Source organism: Tigriopus californicus, chromosome 6 (genome assembly GCF_007210705.1).
Source record: "Tigriopus californicus strain San Diego chromosome 6, Tcal_SD_v2.1, whole genome shotgun sequence".
NCBI classification, from domain to species: domain Eukaryota; kingdom Metazoa; phylum Arthropoda; class Copepoda; order Harpacticoida; family Harpacticidae; genus Tigriopus; species Tigriopus californicus.
Window position 1 is genome coordinate 1,152,680 of NC_081445.1, and position 16,255 is coordinate 1,168,934.

A 16,255-nucleotide genomic window follows, 5' to 3' on the forward strand; every position below is an offset into this window, starting at 1 on the left:
GCTGTAAATTGTAGCAGTTGAAGATTTCAAACAAAAAAGACGCTTGCATCTGTTGTCTGTGCTTCTTCATTCCTAATGAATTCTTACATTTAAAGTAGCACTTGCAGGTTCCCTTTTAACCGCTCGGTCTCCCACAACTTTCCAAAAATTCATTTGGCCGAAAGTACATTATTTTTTGTCTGGCTTCAATTTCTGCTACGGACTATCCACGGATTTCTAGAAATATGGATTGCGAACGAGCATTCAACCTGCTCTTGGTCATAGCGACTCTGAGCCACTTTTCGAATTGAAGTAATAAAATAAGGAAAGTAGATCTTTTCGATTGGAGGCGGGTCAGTGTTATATAGCTTTCTTGTAAAGTGGTTCGTTTCAAAGTCATATGTTGGCAAAAGCTAACGCAGATGTCCAAGAGTATACCGAAAATTCGAATTTTATGTATTGTTTGCAACATAAATTTGGATCAATCTCTTGAGTTCCCTAAGCATAGTTTTGGGCTCAAGCTTGGCCAAGTTCACCTTTACAACGAGATCTTGTGGTCGTAGCCAAGTGCTTATTTGGAGTGAAGCGAGCAGTTTAGGATATAAGATTTTTTTGCTTCCGTTCGCAGTCCACATCCCTAGAAGTCCTTGGACTAGTATAGCCACCACACACATCCGTGACAACATTAGCCTTATTAATGTGGAACAGGAGGCCTTTCAATTGCCATTTTCCCCATTTTATGTTACCGTTCTCCAAAAGTATCAATGAGACAAAAGCTGTTTTGGAAATATTCAAAAACTGAGATCAGCTAATGACAGTTTGTCTGCCATATTGGGCAAGCCAGCAAGCACCAAGTGATCTCTCCTTTGCTTTTACATCGTGGATGTCTAGAACCTGGATATTGGACGGACAACTGATCGCTTGTTTGGCTTAACGGAAGAAAAAATCGGCTTGTGAACGAATGGTACTAGATGGTTTTACGACATTGTTTGTGGTTATTTGACTACAAGTGGAAGAAAGGCAAACGGGAAAATTAAATTTTACTATCCGGGTTAGTATTTTGGATGCTCTATTTGATCATTTCGTCATAAAAAAGTAAATTGCCATCTTGAAAATCAATAGCCTTTTGAAGCCTATTTTCATTATACTCTGGGCTAATGCATAAATCTCAAGCCAATGTCCTTAAAATCCTTTATGTACCGTACTGCCACTGGAATTTCAAAATACTCAAATTGCCTCAACGATGGGCTTCACGGGGGATTTTGGTGAAATTGATTAGGGCTTTTTCATCGAACAAAAATGTACTGTTAGCATTCATAAAATTTCGAAGATTTCATCTAACTTTATCTCTTTAGCAAAAAAAGCAAAATTAGTCCCCCTTGGAAAGTGATAAATTGCCGAAGCTGCCCAATCCCTTTACCTGGGCAGACCATCCACTGGGCTATGTTGTCAACCGAGTGGTCGGTCGACTGTGCGACTTCCCCTTTATAAGTCTAGATATCCCTGATACCGCAGAGTGTATGTTTCAAGGCGCATGCATTATGTTCTCATCGCGAACAAGGATCCCAATTACGAAAAGTGCTGGCGTGTCCCAGCAATACACACATAATCGATCGGTTTCTTCAAGCCACTCCTCCACATCCACTCATCTCGGATCGCTTTCACCGGATCGTGAGAAACGATTGGGATTCTTTTCTGTCATTTCTCCTGTCATTTGTCTGAGCGATCAAGTTGATTTTAATACGTTTCCTGCTTTGAAGGCAAGCAAACATTTATTCCGTCATCGGCAGTCCATTTAGTGATATCTCAACTGTCGAACGTCACTTCAAAAGCGTCCCAACATGCGGTGGCTTCAAAGTGGAATCATGTCGTTCATGGCCTTATTTGTCTCCACAGCCTCTCAAATAAATCAAAATCAAACCAAAGGTGATTAGTGTACAATAATTGCTTTTTATTTGGGGGGCAAAGGTCAATCAAGACCGATGAAAAATTTAGGCACGATCGCTGCCACACACACCTAAACATCTTCTGTCATCTAGATCTATGGCAACCTGAGATCGAACCAGAGTTGAGGAAACGAGAGCCAAGCAATGGGATTCCAGGATACCAAGATTTGTTTTCCGCTCGACAAAATATTGACGGATCTGCATTGGCCAATTCAGAGGTGAGAAGATTTGTAAACTGCACGAAACTGTCATTGAAGAGTGAACTTGTGACAAAAGGGAGGTTGGACGAAATTGAAGTACAGTGCTCCAGTGTTCAATGGGATGAAAACGTTTGATGTGGAGGGCAGTTCTAGGATGATCTATTGCAATCAAATGGTCCTATTAAAATAGATAACTTTTCCACGATAAAGGTTTAAATGGAAGACAAGTGCGTGGCATCTTTAGTATAGATTTTGTGAACGTTTTGGGAATCTTTCCCCCATTTTCGCAGGGATTTTTTTGGATTTCCACGGCTCCTAGGAATACTAAAACTATACTAGTGCTATGAAAGATTGCAATTCGCCACATTTTTTACCACTTCAACGTAATACGAAATTTGGTCTCGCAATGAATTTGAGATGGAAAAAATATTTTTTTTTTTGTTCAAAAATCTCACACAAATCCAACCTGTCGTAATAGAGAAGCAAAGCAAGTCCAGAAGTAGGAAAGCAATGCCTTCAAAAAGAACTCAATAATCTTTCTAGGGGCAGGTCCTTACCTTTATACCCCTATTTGAAATATCCAGCACTTCAAGATGAGATATTTATGATTCTTACTTTAGCTTTACGTGCTTACTCTTTCTGATCCAGTAAAAAGTTACAGTTGGAGGATCTGACTAGCCCCTTAAATAAGGGGTTGATGAGGAATTCTGATAAAAAATTTTTCAAAAAAAATTTAAGGGGAGTAAATTAAACAATGAAGGAGCCCAAGAAAGAAGAGTTTTTTGTTCTAACCAGCCTGGATTTACGTCCTCACAAAACGCTCGTTAAGCCTTGGTTGGGACAAATCTCTGACTGAGTGCTTTTGACAACGTACAACAACAGATATTTGTCGTAAATTTATTCAAATATTGTCACCTCCTTTGTGGAATCAGACTGTCTCATAAGTTCAAACTTTTTTTATCTTACAATACATCGAATTCTCATCGTTTTTATAAACACTGAACACAAGTACAATATGTATGATCAAATGATCAAGATTCTGGTGATCTTCCATTTCAGTCCGCCGCCATGATCGCCCTGGCTCTGGGTGGAGCACTGGCCTTAGGCCTGGGCCTGGGCGATGCTGAAGTCCGGAGAGCCACACTTAAGGCTGACCTGGACGCTGCCAATGCCAAAATCGCCGCCTTGGAAGCCAAAACCAATGCGGGTTGCTCGGATCTGCAAACTGTGGTGTCCACATTGCGGGCTGCTGCCACTTTGTTGTTAACTGCCAATCAGAATGTGGTGGTCGTGGGACCAGTCATAACTCCGCGACAACTACCCATTATCCCGGGCAACGACTTGGACACGTTTCTGAATCAGTTTCTGGGTCCATTGCCCACCACAGTTTGTACTTGATGCATGATTAATAAGTATAACACACGCCGATAAGGTCATATGAATAAACTATTTGTCAATGATTTAGGTGAGTTTCACATGGTTTCACTTGTCTTAATTTATTGAACAATGTGATGCTGTCGAAAAATACCAATTATGGCTACATTTGAATATCATTTACGTGTCATCAAAGCCCGACTTTTTCCACCTGCGATCGTGGAGAATTGTAACAATTCTGCTCGTTACGTGCTCGATCAGTTATTTGACCCGTTCAACTGAAGAAAAATAAAACATCTTTAACTTCTTTAACCTTTCTGGCATGTTTTTTAGAGTTGAAAATGGTCTGCTAGTCGATTTGATTCTCTGGTTAAAAACGGGTTGTTTTATACGTATTTCGATTTGGTGCAGAAAGCGCACGATTATCACTCATTACCGAAATGGAGACCCTGTTCATTACGCGCACATACATATGTTGTCACCCGTTGCTGCCCAGGGAGACCGTTTCTGACATGACAAGAGCACTTTTAAGATGTGTTATTTCGAATTTCTAAGGCAGTCATCAAATGTTGTTTTCCTGGTCCTATTACAGGTCGAGTTTTATTCGTTCATAAACTAATTGAACGCAAGAGGATGGTGGATTATAGAAGGGCTCGTCACTAATCTCTTAGTTTGGTAACGCTCAATCTTGCCTTGGACGATTATGCCGACGTCACCAATAACTGTTTGACATATCGCAGAAAAAAAGGCCCTAAACTTGTTAGAGGTTAACTTGCAAAGCGCCCTCTGAAGTGCAGAAGGTAAACCATTTTTCGAGTAGGGTAGGAAGTCTATGCTCTCGATTCGAAGCGTTGTCACAGAAAGGATCACGGGATCACTTAAGACAATTTTTAAGACGCATGGAATGGTTCTTGTTGGATCTTTTCAACCGTCATCACAGAGTCTCGCTCAGCCGATTGGACCTATGAATCCAAGAGAGGTTTTTTATTACCGCAGTTTCCTCGCATGAGAGAGGTCACCCGGGTTCGATTCTCTTCGATGACCTTCCTCTAAAAGTCTTTGAGACGCCAATCCACATCTAAAGACTGATTTCATGCCGTGTTTCACGCCCATCGGATAAAATACGTGATGCACCCATGACACCAAAGTACAAAAAAACATCCTAGAAAGAAACAAGGCAGGCAACTTAATTACTTATGCGGTTTGCCATTCCGTTCTGTTTGAAGCACCGTGTGCGTTTTAGACTATGCTTAGCCTTAAAAAAAATAATCTAGTATTTTCAAGAGAACATTATAATTGAAGAAAAAAGCATGCCTACTTCCACCTTAAACTAGCAAGTCACTTCTGGCAATTAGTGTACGGCTCTGATCAACGAGACCTGTCAAGGTCCAAGTAGGTCGTCAGGATTGAAACGTGCTTTGGGCGTCTAGTGACATGATATCGAAGAGCGTGAAAATCGTCTACTTGTACTTTGATTAGGAATGCCATAGAATGGGGGGCATGACTTTGTGTTTTGTAAAAGTGAAGATTAACAAAAGGTTCGGATTGTCGGTCAAAACCAAACGAGTGCTGCACTACGGCGATGCGCAACAACGTCGAATTAACTGTTTCGATTTCTATCGGCTTCTTCCATGTAATGGTTTTGTAACATTGTAGTGAAATGCAATGTTGGCTTTTTACATTTGTATTACAATTCTTAATTATGTTTGCATCAATGGTAGCTTTTGTCAAAAAACACAAGAAACTTCATTTATATTGAATAAGGCCAAAGAACTCTGAGTTGTTTCAGGAAAAAAATCGTACTCTAATTCAGTGTTATTATCAATCTTGACAGTCTCATCCAGTCATGTCCTCTTTGCAGTTGGCTACACTTCCTTTCTTATCCTCGATTTGAGTTTTCATCTCATCAGGATATCAACTTGACCTGAACAATCAAAATGGAATGTATCAGTTGAAAAATACTCGTTCGCCCATCACAAGATCTAAGTATCTTAGTAGATCTCTTTAGCCAACCTGACCTGAGGATCTGACTAATCTTTTGTTCAAGATCATGGAGCAACAGCCTCTTCAGTATTATCAATACCAAGGTATAGCTCAGTCAGTTGACCTTTTGTCCCAAGATGCCTTCGGAGCATTCATGATCAAATTCAAATCGGTGAGGCTTAATAACAAAATGGGTTTCAAAAGTAAGCTGGGATGAGGCCAAGCCTTTGTTTTCTTTCGGCTTTTGGGGTATTTTCTTGCATTGTTGGGGTTCATCTGCTTGTGACAACAGTTTGGGCATCTGTATTGCTCAGTGTGACATTCTGAGACAAATACGGAAGCACTTTCTGACCCAAAAAACAACAACAAGCATTGATCAAACTTTCGCAACACTGCTTTTCAAATTGCGGCTGCAAGTAGATGTACAAATTAGTTCAGGTTCAGGTTTCGGAACTATCTTTTATAGATGTGCACTTGAGTGACAAAATAAAACCCAATTTCGGAAGCAAAAAGTCAAGCAGTGATTATTTTCGATGATTAGCACTATATTTTTTGTTCGAATTTGAAACGTGGAGCACGAAGCTTTTGCTTTGATTGATGGGTACTACGTGATAGTGTTTAGCTCGACCAACTCTTGTTGAATCTGCGAAGGCAGCCATTTCACACTTTTTTTGCGGTAAGCGAAAAGCATACTTTTTTTTATAAGAATGCACTGCCTTGTTCATCATATATCCTTTTTTGAAAGTTTAAAAAACTATTGATGTTGTGTTGTTTTAACTTGTATGTTTTGATGTGATGATGCCTCATTTAGGTCCAACGAACGAGATACTCCCGTCTCAATCTGTCTTCAAGCCAGACTATGACTCTCACTTATTGAAATATCCTTACAATCGTCCCCTCATCTCTCTCGCTCTTCGTATCCTTTGGTAAGTTTGCAGTATTAGTCCTGACTCTTAAATATGTTTTTTTTTACTCTTGGCTCGGTCAAGTGATCGAGGCTGATTGCAATGAATCACATTTGAACTCAATGAAAACGTAATTGTAGTTCATTACATTCGGACCAATGCAGTTGAACTTTTCCAATTAAAAATTACTATTACATTTTCTTCCACATGACACGTTTTCATGCACAGACTTTTCCATCATTTTAGATATACATCACAGTGCAGCACAAAATAGCCGTTTAATTTCCAACTTTTTTCCGCTCGCTTTTTGGTATTGCTTTTTGACAAATCTATCTCATAAGATTCCAGCGTCTTTGGTGAACCCCTGACGTTTAATTGAGAGATGGTCAGCAAGGCATTTTCCAAAAAAGACAATGCAGGGAATTTTCTTTGCATTTCCAAACACAAACGAAGCATGACAAGAGGTCATCAAATGTATGTTTTCAAAAGCTTTTTTTAACAATGCTCTAAGATGGTTCAAGAATCAATAGAGCCATTCAGACAATGAAAGTAAATCCTTTTAGAATTTAAGAACAATTCATTATAATCATAATGGTAAATTGCAAGCAAACATGGCAAGAACATTTCAAAACGGAGTCCCTAAAATACTTTCAAATGACTCATATTTTTTTGTACGAGAGGAAGAGAAAATGTAATTGAAATGTGATTGAAAGGAAAAGAATATCAATCAAAAAGTAATTTTAATTGTACAATTTGGAAAAGAAAAGAATTATAATTGTAATTAATGTATTCGAAATTGTAATTAACTCCAATCATAAAGTAGGTCTGATCAAGACATAGTGGTTTTCAACTTTCATTGAGTCATCCAGAGTCACGGTTTTCTAATTCCTGGGAGCGCAGGATTCTTTTTTTTGCCTCTGGGTTCTGCATTTTTTTGATTTTGATCGAGTTTAAACTTACTCACTTTTGCGCATTTTGCATAGAGATTGTCTCCAGGAGTGCAAGGTTGTATGGCTCGACCACTTTTTAAACGGAAAGCAATCAAAACACCCTACGAAACTTTTGCTATTAGATTGAAATTATGTCCATTGGAAGTCAGTTGAACATTTGTTTTGTCAACAACATTAAGTCAAAGAAGTAGAAGCGTACCTCATCATGAAATTCATCATTTTGAGATCTGCTTTGACGACATTCATGTTTACTCGATCTTTTTATAAATTGTCATTAATTCTCTTAAGTTATGAGTACAATTGAAAGCTTAACATAGATAATTGATAATGCTTTTTATAGGCTTCAATGCCACCCCAATGTTCGTAGAGACGTCATAATCCATCGGTCTCGGAAAGCTGTAAAATTTGGCCACACTCCCAAGGAACTGAGTTGCAGCAATTGATCCAACGTAGCCTCGGAAATCCTTGGTAGCGCTAGGCAATATTCCCGTGGATGTTATGAGAAAAGAAGAGAATCTGGATGAGAAATCTAATCCCTGATAATGGTTGTCATCAAAATGCCGGCCCTTGACCACGAAATATGACCGAACTCTTCGTGGACAACTTTGACAATGATAAGCCCTTGGCGTCCAAGCCAGTGCTGGACAGATGTCTCCACAATCCCTGGTCTAAATGAAAAGCTGACAGATTAGACCTTTGACCACCAGATAACCCGTTTAGCCTCCATGGGGAAGAGGCGGATGCCAAAGTGGGACGAGAAAACAAATCATCCGGGAACGGGGAGTCACAATTTGGTGCTCGAGGATAAGAGAGTCACCTATCGTCCTTCAATGAGGACAAAAGTCACATTTTGGTCCTCGAGGAGATAACTCTGTTTTTGAACCTCTCTGAGGGAGTCACATTTTCGTGCTCGAGGAGAGCAGGGTCACACATCACACTTCAACAATAACAGTCACATTTTGGTTCTCGAGGAGAGAAGTCTGTTTTGAACCCCTCCGAGAATTCGCCATTGAACATTGAAAGTGAAAACAACCCCCATCTTGAAGCTCTTCCTGGTGGTTGAATCAAGGACAATTTTGCTAGACATGCTGGACGTCAAGTCGATATTTTTTGAAATCAGAGCAGTGAAAGTCAACGCTTGGAGTCGGGACCCAGGAAGCCGGGCAGAGTCAAGAGGACCTGGGGAAGTGCATAGCATACATCAGTGAGCCAGCATAGACGAGTTGAAAAGTCTCTGGAGCTGAGTACAGGTGCAACTTCTGAGTTATACTCCGTCAATTCGATACTGGACCTTCAATCCCATCGAACCGACGTCATCGCCGTGGATCACCGTTGGACGCCAGAATCACCCTCGTCAGCAGTAGGATCAGACAGTTCTCTATCCATGTATGTTTTCCTCCTTCCATGGTCAAGCAATTGCCCCCTCTTTCATTACCCGACATTAGGCTATCCATGCCTGAGTTTAGTCACTAACTGTTTCAAAATATATTTTTCAAAAACTTGTCGCACCGGCAATATCTTATCTAATTTATAAGTTTGTGACCAATGTGTATATTTGACTTCATTGGCAATTGTTTGGCAATATGCCAGATTACAGAACACTAAACATGGTTCATTTGCTTCACATCAGTTTCATGGCAGGCAAAATATTGCCAATGGCTTAAAAGAGGGCTACCCATTATTTACTTCATTTGGGATTTCATATTGTTGGGTCAGCAAAGGTGGGCATGGAACTATATATGGTACCAGTCACGGTTCAGAAAACCAACTTTTTTCATGAGCAAATTCTTGATTAACAATACTAACCTTTTGTGTAACAATGCCCAGCACTGTTATTAGCGGGAAGCTCAGAATTTCGTTCACCTAAAGTAAGCAGAAGAAGATGTTCAAAGCCTTTTGATGCCATATTCTTGTATGTATTTCATGCTTCCAAAGTTTAATGCAGGTCCGGTGCACAGACAAAGATTTTTAATGTGCAAGATTCAACACAGAGATTAGAGTTATTGATAAAAAGTATCCTCTTAGTTGGCTAAAACAACATTCAGTAGCCCACCTCCTCAAATTTACAGAGTGGGTTGACACCCCCAATGATCCAACTTGTTCATTAGTGTCTTTCTCAGGTTTCAACCGGGCAAATTGATGAGAATAACACCAGCAATCCGTACCTATCTGCATCAAGGCTCCCGGCCAGACGTCCAGCCAGACCTGACAGACCTCCTCTTCATTTCCCAAAGTAAAGGCAGGAAGAAGGCATGTATTGGTCAACCTAGATCACGGTCGCCATGTACATGTATGTGCCAACCTAGATCACGGTCGCCATGTATTGGTCAACCTAAATCACGGTCGCCATGTGTCAAGTTCAACGAGAACAAGACACGAGACTTAGGGAAACTTAAGACTAGCTAAAAAATGAATAGTGTTGACATGAGCTGGATTCTTCGTTGATCAGCTTACCCCTCTCGTCTCACCAGAGAGACGACTGCCACAGAGGTTCAAAAGCCTTTTTGAAGTACAACAGAAATATCCCAACAAATCTTGTTAACTTTTAGCCGTATGACCGCCAAATTTGAGCCAGAATTCAATAAATCAATCATGTCAAAATTACTTCTTGTGGTTTTTGCAAGGAAGAAGACTGTTAAGATGGATTTGCGCATTTCTCTCAATACTTGAAAAGGTTTTTTGACCACCGTGGTGAGACGGGTGAGACGAGAGGAGAGGAGACGACGACTGTGTCCAAGAATCCAGCTATGGAGAGAGTAAGTCGTAGACTGCTGTGTATTCAGGAGGAACGTAGTTTTATGTACAGAGAAGACGTTCAGAGTCCCTTTTGTAGCACCATGTTTTTAGCTTGGCTTTCTCATGGCGATGCTTTAGTATACAGGCACATGAACCTACATGTGTCGGTCAATTCATGTCTAGACTCTAAGCTCATGCTCAGCTCAAGTTTGATGGCAGATTCGTTTTTTTTGGTTTGTTTTTTCACGAGCTTTTCTAACCGCTACAGGGAATTTAATCTCCAGTACTATTAAAATGAATTCGTTATATTATTCGTTATAATTCGTCTATTTATTATCTTTCAATCTTTATATGATATTTGGTCTTCCAACGAATTTGAGTTGGCAGACTGAGCTAGTCCTTTGTAAAATATCTTGATTGGAACCAATAATAAGATTACATGAAAGGTTATAATTCGTCTATTTATTATCTTTCAATCTTTATATGATATTTGGTCTTCCAACGAATTTGAGTTGGCAGACCGAGCTAGTCCTTTGTAAGATATCTTGATTGGAAACAATAATAAGATTACTGTACTTACTTTGTAAGAGTTGACAAGAGTGTCTTGCTTATTTCATTGAGGCGATGTGCCGAGCAAGTGCGGTACTATGAGAGGGTCATGAGATATGGAACATAAGAGAATATTCCAAGATATTCCGAGGGGAATGAGGGATATATCTTAACTGGAACATAACGTTTGGCAAGGCAAGTTATTATGGGGAAAGGAGAGGGTGTCACACCTGAAACGGTCTTCATAATATCACACGCTGGAGTAGGATTGTCATTTGCTGGAGCAAGTAGGAGGTGGCGTCGATTATGACGGAATTCTCTAGCTGTTGAAGCTATTGTACGTATGTGAACGACCGGAAGAGCTCACGGACTTGGCAATAGCAGCAAAGGCTGACCAGGTTTTATCCACTGAGTTTTGAACATGTACCATGTCACAAACGTGGAGAGGAGGAAGGGGGTGACCACCTGCATTGATACGATTCTGATGATCCATTTGGTGGCGAGCAGCTTGAAATGCAGACATGTTTGAGGCAAATTTTAATGAACGTGCAGAAGGCAATTGAGTTCGAAAATGCCTACCGAAGAAACCGAAAGCCGGGGAATGACCGTCTGCTCTTGGTGTGTTGCGCCATTCCAACAAGGCTGCGCGAAATTTAGAATTATGAGAGTCTCTGAGCTTTTTGAGGAGTGACTTGATGCTTTTGATTGCTGCTTCTGCTAGTCCGTTACTTCGAGGATTATAGGGGGAGCTGGTCTCATGAATGATGGCAAATTCGGCGCATAATCCTGCAAATTGTTGGCGAAATTGCGGACAATTATCCAATCTGATTCTGGATGGAAATCCAACCTCATGAAATCAGCCAGACAGCACCTTCTAGATAGCTTCAGTTGTTGTAGTTCTTAATTGATTCACAAACGGAAACCCGCTAAAACGATCCACCATGATCAAAAAAAGGTTTTCCATCCACATCAAAGCTATCAACACTGACGCTCTCTATGGGATGATCAACCGTTAATATCATAGAAGCGACGGGTTCATGTTCTTGGGATGGCAATGCAGCGACACAAACAGAGCAACGGGCAATATGGAATTTCATTTGCCATTCCAGGCCAATAATAAAGTTTGCGGGCAAGCTCGACTGTCTTGTTGAAACCAGAGTGCGATAAATGTAAAAGCTCAAGGATGGTTTGACGTTCAGGTTTAGGCAGAATGAGGTTATCACCTGCAAGGAGAACATCCCCTTCAAGATGCAATTCATCAAACACTTGTCGGAAAGGAGATAGTTTGTCCGACAAGGAATGTCCATATTGGAGACACTCACGAAGACTTGAATATTCGTTGTCTACATTGTCAAGAATGATCTGGAAAGCTGGGTCTGAAACATTAACAGCGGCACACAATGAGATATCCAATGATGAATTGGCTGGGAAAACAGGAGCACGACTTAGAGCGTCAGCAATCTTACGCAGTTTTCCAGGAGACAGGACACGTTGAAGCTATATTGGTCCAGGTTTTCCCTTAAACGTTGGAGTCGAGAATTGCCTAAGGACGCCAATGGTTTTTCAAATATGCCAAGCAAGGGACGATGATCAGTGATCACATTAAAATTCGACATGCCACGAAGGAAAAACGGAATTTTATTCCGTTCAGGGCCATATTACTCTCAGTTACCTGTTTGATGACGGGAGTGAATAAATGCTCTCGAGCTTAGATCCAAGATCAAACTGTTTATTCCTGCAGCCAAAATGCTGATTATTGAAGTGGGGACATAAGCATCCCATCGATATGACATCAAAGATATAACAGCTTCTGGAATCTTGGCCATTCCTACCCGAAACTAACTTTGTATCGTCAGCATAAGAAGAGAGACTGGCAGTAATACTAAGCTTTTGAAGCTGGTCAACGAATATTATAAAAAGGAGGGGCCCTAAGATGGAGCCCTGGGGAACACCTGACTTGACATCATGTATATCACTAAGGGATCCCTCGACCTTAACAATTTGTTTCCTATCCTGAATTTTGGGCCTTCATCCATCCCTCTTTTGTGGCATCATGTTTTTAGCTTGGCTTTCTCATGGCGATGCTTTAGTTCGTATACATGCCCTCCTGACATGGTAAAAGTACCTTGTCAACAAAGAAGAAACTGAAGCTTCACATGGGAGAGGCATTGGTTATGATCAGTGGCAAGCACACATGACAGATTTACTAACACATATTTACATTTTAAGAAACAATTGAATTTTTTGAGAGTACTATGATTGGAACATTGTGATAATTGGATTATGGAGATAATTGGAATATTGAGACAAAAAGTGAGAAAGAGCATGAATGATGTAATTGCGACATTACGAATAGTGAAATTACTTGTTTTTCATGGAGATTTTGATTCTTGGAATCTTGAAAAGGAATTATCGGAGAAGAAGTCTTTAACGGGCAATGAGGATTGGCAACAAGCTTCTTGAATTTTAAATTTTAATTCTGGGAAACCGTCAAGTCCAAGTCCAATTTGCAACGACTGCTATGTACGTATTCAGGAGGAGCGTAGTATTATGTACAAAGAAGAGGTTGGTTGTGCTTGGTGCGCCCATCCCATATCTGTTGCAACTTGTCGTGACTTTCAGAGTCCCTTTTGTAGCATCATGCTTTTAGCTTGGCTTTCTCATAGCGATGCTTTAGTTCGGATACAGGCACATGAACCTACACGTGTCGGTCAATTCATGTCATGACTCTAAGTTCATGCTCAGCTCAAGTTTGATGGCAGATTCGGTTCAAAAAGGCAGAAAGGACAAATACTAGAGCTGATCCACATTGGGCTGGTTTGGCTAGACTTGGTGGCCCATAAGGTAGATAGGGATCATCCAGCCAGCATATGGTGGCTGAACATGGCGGAGAAGATTGCTGTGAATGGGTTAGGCCTCCTCTTTGGGGCAATGGCTCCAATGGCTTCAGTCACACCTCGGAAAAAGTCAATGAATCCACCTTGTGACACCTCAAAACATGGTCATGGATTAATAGAAAGAAGCCAGAGCTTAAATACAATTTTAATATCTCGTGTTTTATCAAGGGTCGTAAGACAAGAGTACGCGGTGAAGAGAAATCTTCAACACTTTATTTGGTCCTTCGAGCTGGATCCTTGAATGTCGAGATTCGTCCAAATTTCCAAACCGGGACAAGAGTGAATATAGTTCCAAATTCCCACCTTGGGACTCTTAGTGACATAACAAGCATGGTAAACTTCCAAGGTAGTTCGTCGTTCGACCCAAAAGGATGCAAGGTGGACATAGCGGGAAAAAAGTGGTCTATTACTAGATAATCTGGAGAGGGACCTAACGGCTGTTCCACCAGTATCGCGAACAGGGTTAAGAGTCCTTGCATCAATTGAAGTCAACATTCATTCATACAGAGGGATTGTGGACATAACTCTGGTTTGTTCCAAGACTCGAGTATTCCCCAAAAAACCTGTGACCATCCCACGGTTGGAATTGCAAGCAGCTGTTTTGGGATCCCGTTTATCTCAGCATGTGGTCAACGCTATTCGTGTGGAGGTGAAGAGTGAGATGTTTTGGACGGACAGCAAGGTCGTACGTTCCTGGATAATCAACCCTGCCCATCATTTCGAACCACATGTGGCCTATAGAGTCGGTGAAATCCAGAGCACTACAGAATTAAAGTCTTGGCGGCACGTTCTGGGAATGGACAACCCTGCCGATCTGGCCTCTCGCGGGATCGTTTCTGCCGAGGATGTTCCAAAACTCTGGTTCCAAGATCCAACATTTCTACGCCTGCCAGAGGGTCAATGGCCTTCAAACTCTCCCCCACAAGATTTAGACCTTGACGATCATGAGCTGCGATTGAAGTTCAATCAACAACCACGAGTTCACGTGATTACTACAGGCGGAGAGTTCGACAATCTGGAAGACGCAATTTAGAACGAAATGTAATCCCGAGCACTTAACGGTAACAGCACACTTAGCCAACTCATTCGGACAGGTCAACTTGAAATGCTCTACAATTGAATAAGGCCATCTCGAAATCGTCCAGATTGAACCAATTGTCCCTATTCCTTGACGACTGCGAACTTCTTCGTGCGTGCGGGAGGACGGATCGGCCTCGCAGAAGTAGAATACGATCAAAAACATCCCATCATCCTTTTCCAAAAGTCTCCCCTTACTAGGTTGATCGTAGAGCACAATCAAGAAAAAAATCATGACCCCGGTATGAATTATCTCCTCGCCTTAATCCGTCATAAGTACTGGATCCTTCGTGGCTGCGAGTAAGTGAAGAGAGTCCGACTGAGTTGTCGAAAATGTCAGATTCAGGTTGCCAGACCAACGAATCAAGAGATGGCCGATTTACCTCAGGAGAGACTGGCGATCGGGCGACCACCGTTCTCCCACACTTCGGTGGACTTCTTCGGTCCTTTGGAGGTCTTGGTCTTGCGTAACAAGGTTGAAAAACAATGGGGTGCCATCTTCACATGTATGACCACTTGAGCCGTGCATCTCGAGATTGCACCGTCTTTATCCTCTCAGGACTTTTTGAACGTGTTCCGAAACTTTGTAAAAATCCGAGGCCAACCTGAAGGCACGTACTCGGACAATGGGACAGATTTTGTAGGAGCAAAAAATATTTTCCTTGAATTGGGAGCAAAGATTTCCAACGGGATGGAATCAGTTTGGTGGAAATTTCAAGTCCCTGGAGCCCCTCATTGGGGAGGAGTCCATGAATCGCTTGTGCGTTCAGCGAAGACGGCAATGACCAATGTGCTAGACCAAGAACGAAATTCTCGGCGTCATCTACGAGACTACGAGTTGCAAACAGTAATGTGAGAGGTCATGGGACTTCTTAATTCGAGACCGCTCACTTACGTTGGAACCGATCCCAATGATCATCAAGTCCTCACTCCCAATCATTTCTTGATACTTTGGGGTACAAAGACAATCCCAACAGGATTCTATTCTAAGTTGGACACACGTCAACATTTTCATATGTTCAAGCTATAGGGCTTTTCGACTAGCCCTCTAGCCCTCTAGTTCAAGCCATCGTTGACAAAATCTGGACTAGGTGGACAATGGAATATCTTCCAACATTATCGTCCAGAAAAAAGTCGACCGTAAGGATTGAGAATGTCCGTGTTGGAACGGAGGTATTGTTGGTTGGGACATCGGAACCTCGATCTAATTGGAAAATTGCAAGGATTGTCACAGTACATCCTGACAAAAATGGACTAGTACGGTCTGTTACAGTTGAGAATGAGGACGGACGTCTTTCCAGACCAATCACCAAGATATGTCCCATAGGGAAAGCCTCGGTCCCAAGTACGTATATGCTTGATTTTGACGAGCAATGGGAGGGGGATGTTCCGACGATTTCAGAATCTAACCGCGGGCTGGAGTTTTCTGGTATGATGGCCAGATGAGTCTTCATCTGGCGTATGCTGTCGTGATTAGTGGGGGTCCTTGGAAGTTGTGTGAAATATATCTTGTTACAATTTTAATATCTGGTGTTTTATCAAGGGTCGTAAGACAAGAGTACACGGTGAAGAGAAATCTTCATCACTTTAGATTATTATTATTATTATTATTATTATTATTATTATTATTATTATTATTATTATTATTATTATTATTAT

The 16,255-nt window shown here is 41.2% G+C and overlaps 1 protein-coding gene across 1 annotated transcript; it reads left to right on the forward strand.

Moving 5' to 3' along the window:
- Positions 1-1,258: 1,258 nt before the first annotated feature.
- Positions 1,259-3,765, forward strand: LOC131882155 (uncharacterized). Its single transcript, XM_059229217.1, has 3 exons — positions 1,259-1,905; positions 2,019-2,143; positions 3,185-3,765. Exons 1-3 carry the CDS (start codon positions 1,821-1,823, stop codon positions 3,521-3,523), a joined length of 549 nt encoding a protein of 182 aa, XP_059085200.1. The 5' UTR covers positions 1,259-1,820; the 3' UTR covers positions 3,524-3,765.
- The last annotated feature ends 12,490 nt before the right edge of the window (positions 3,766-16,255 follow it).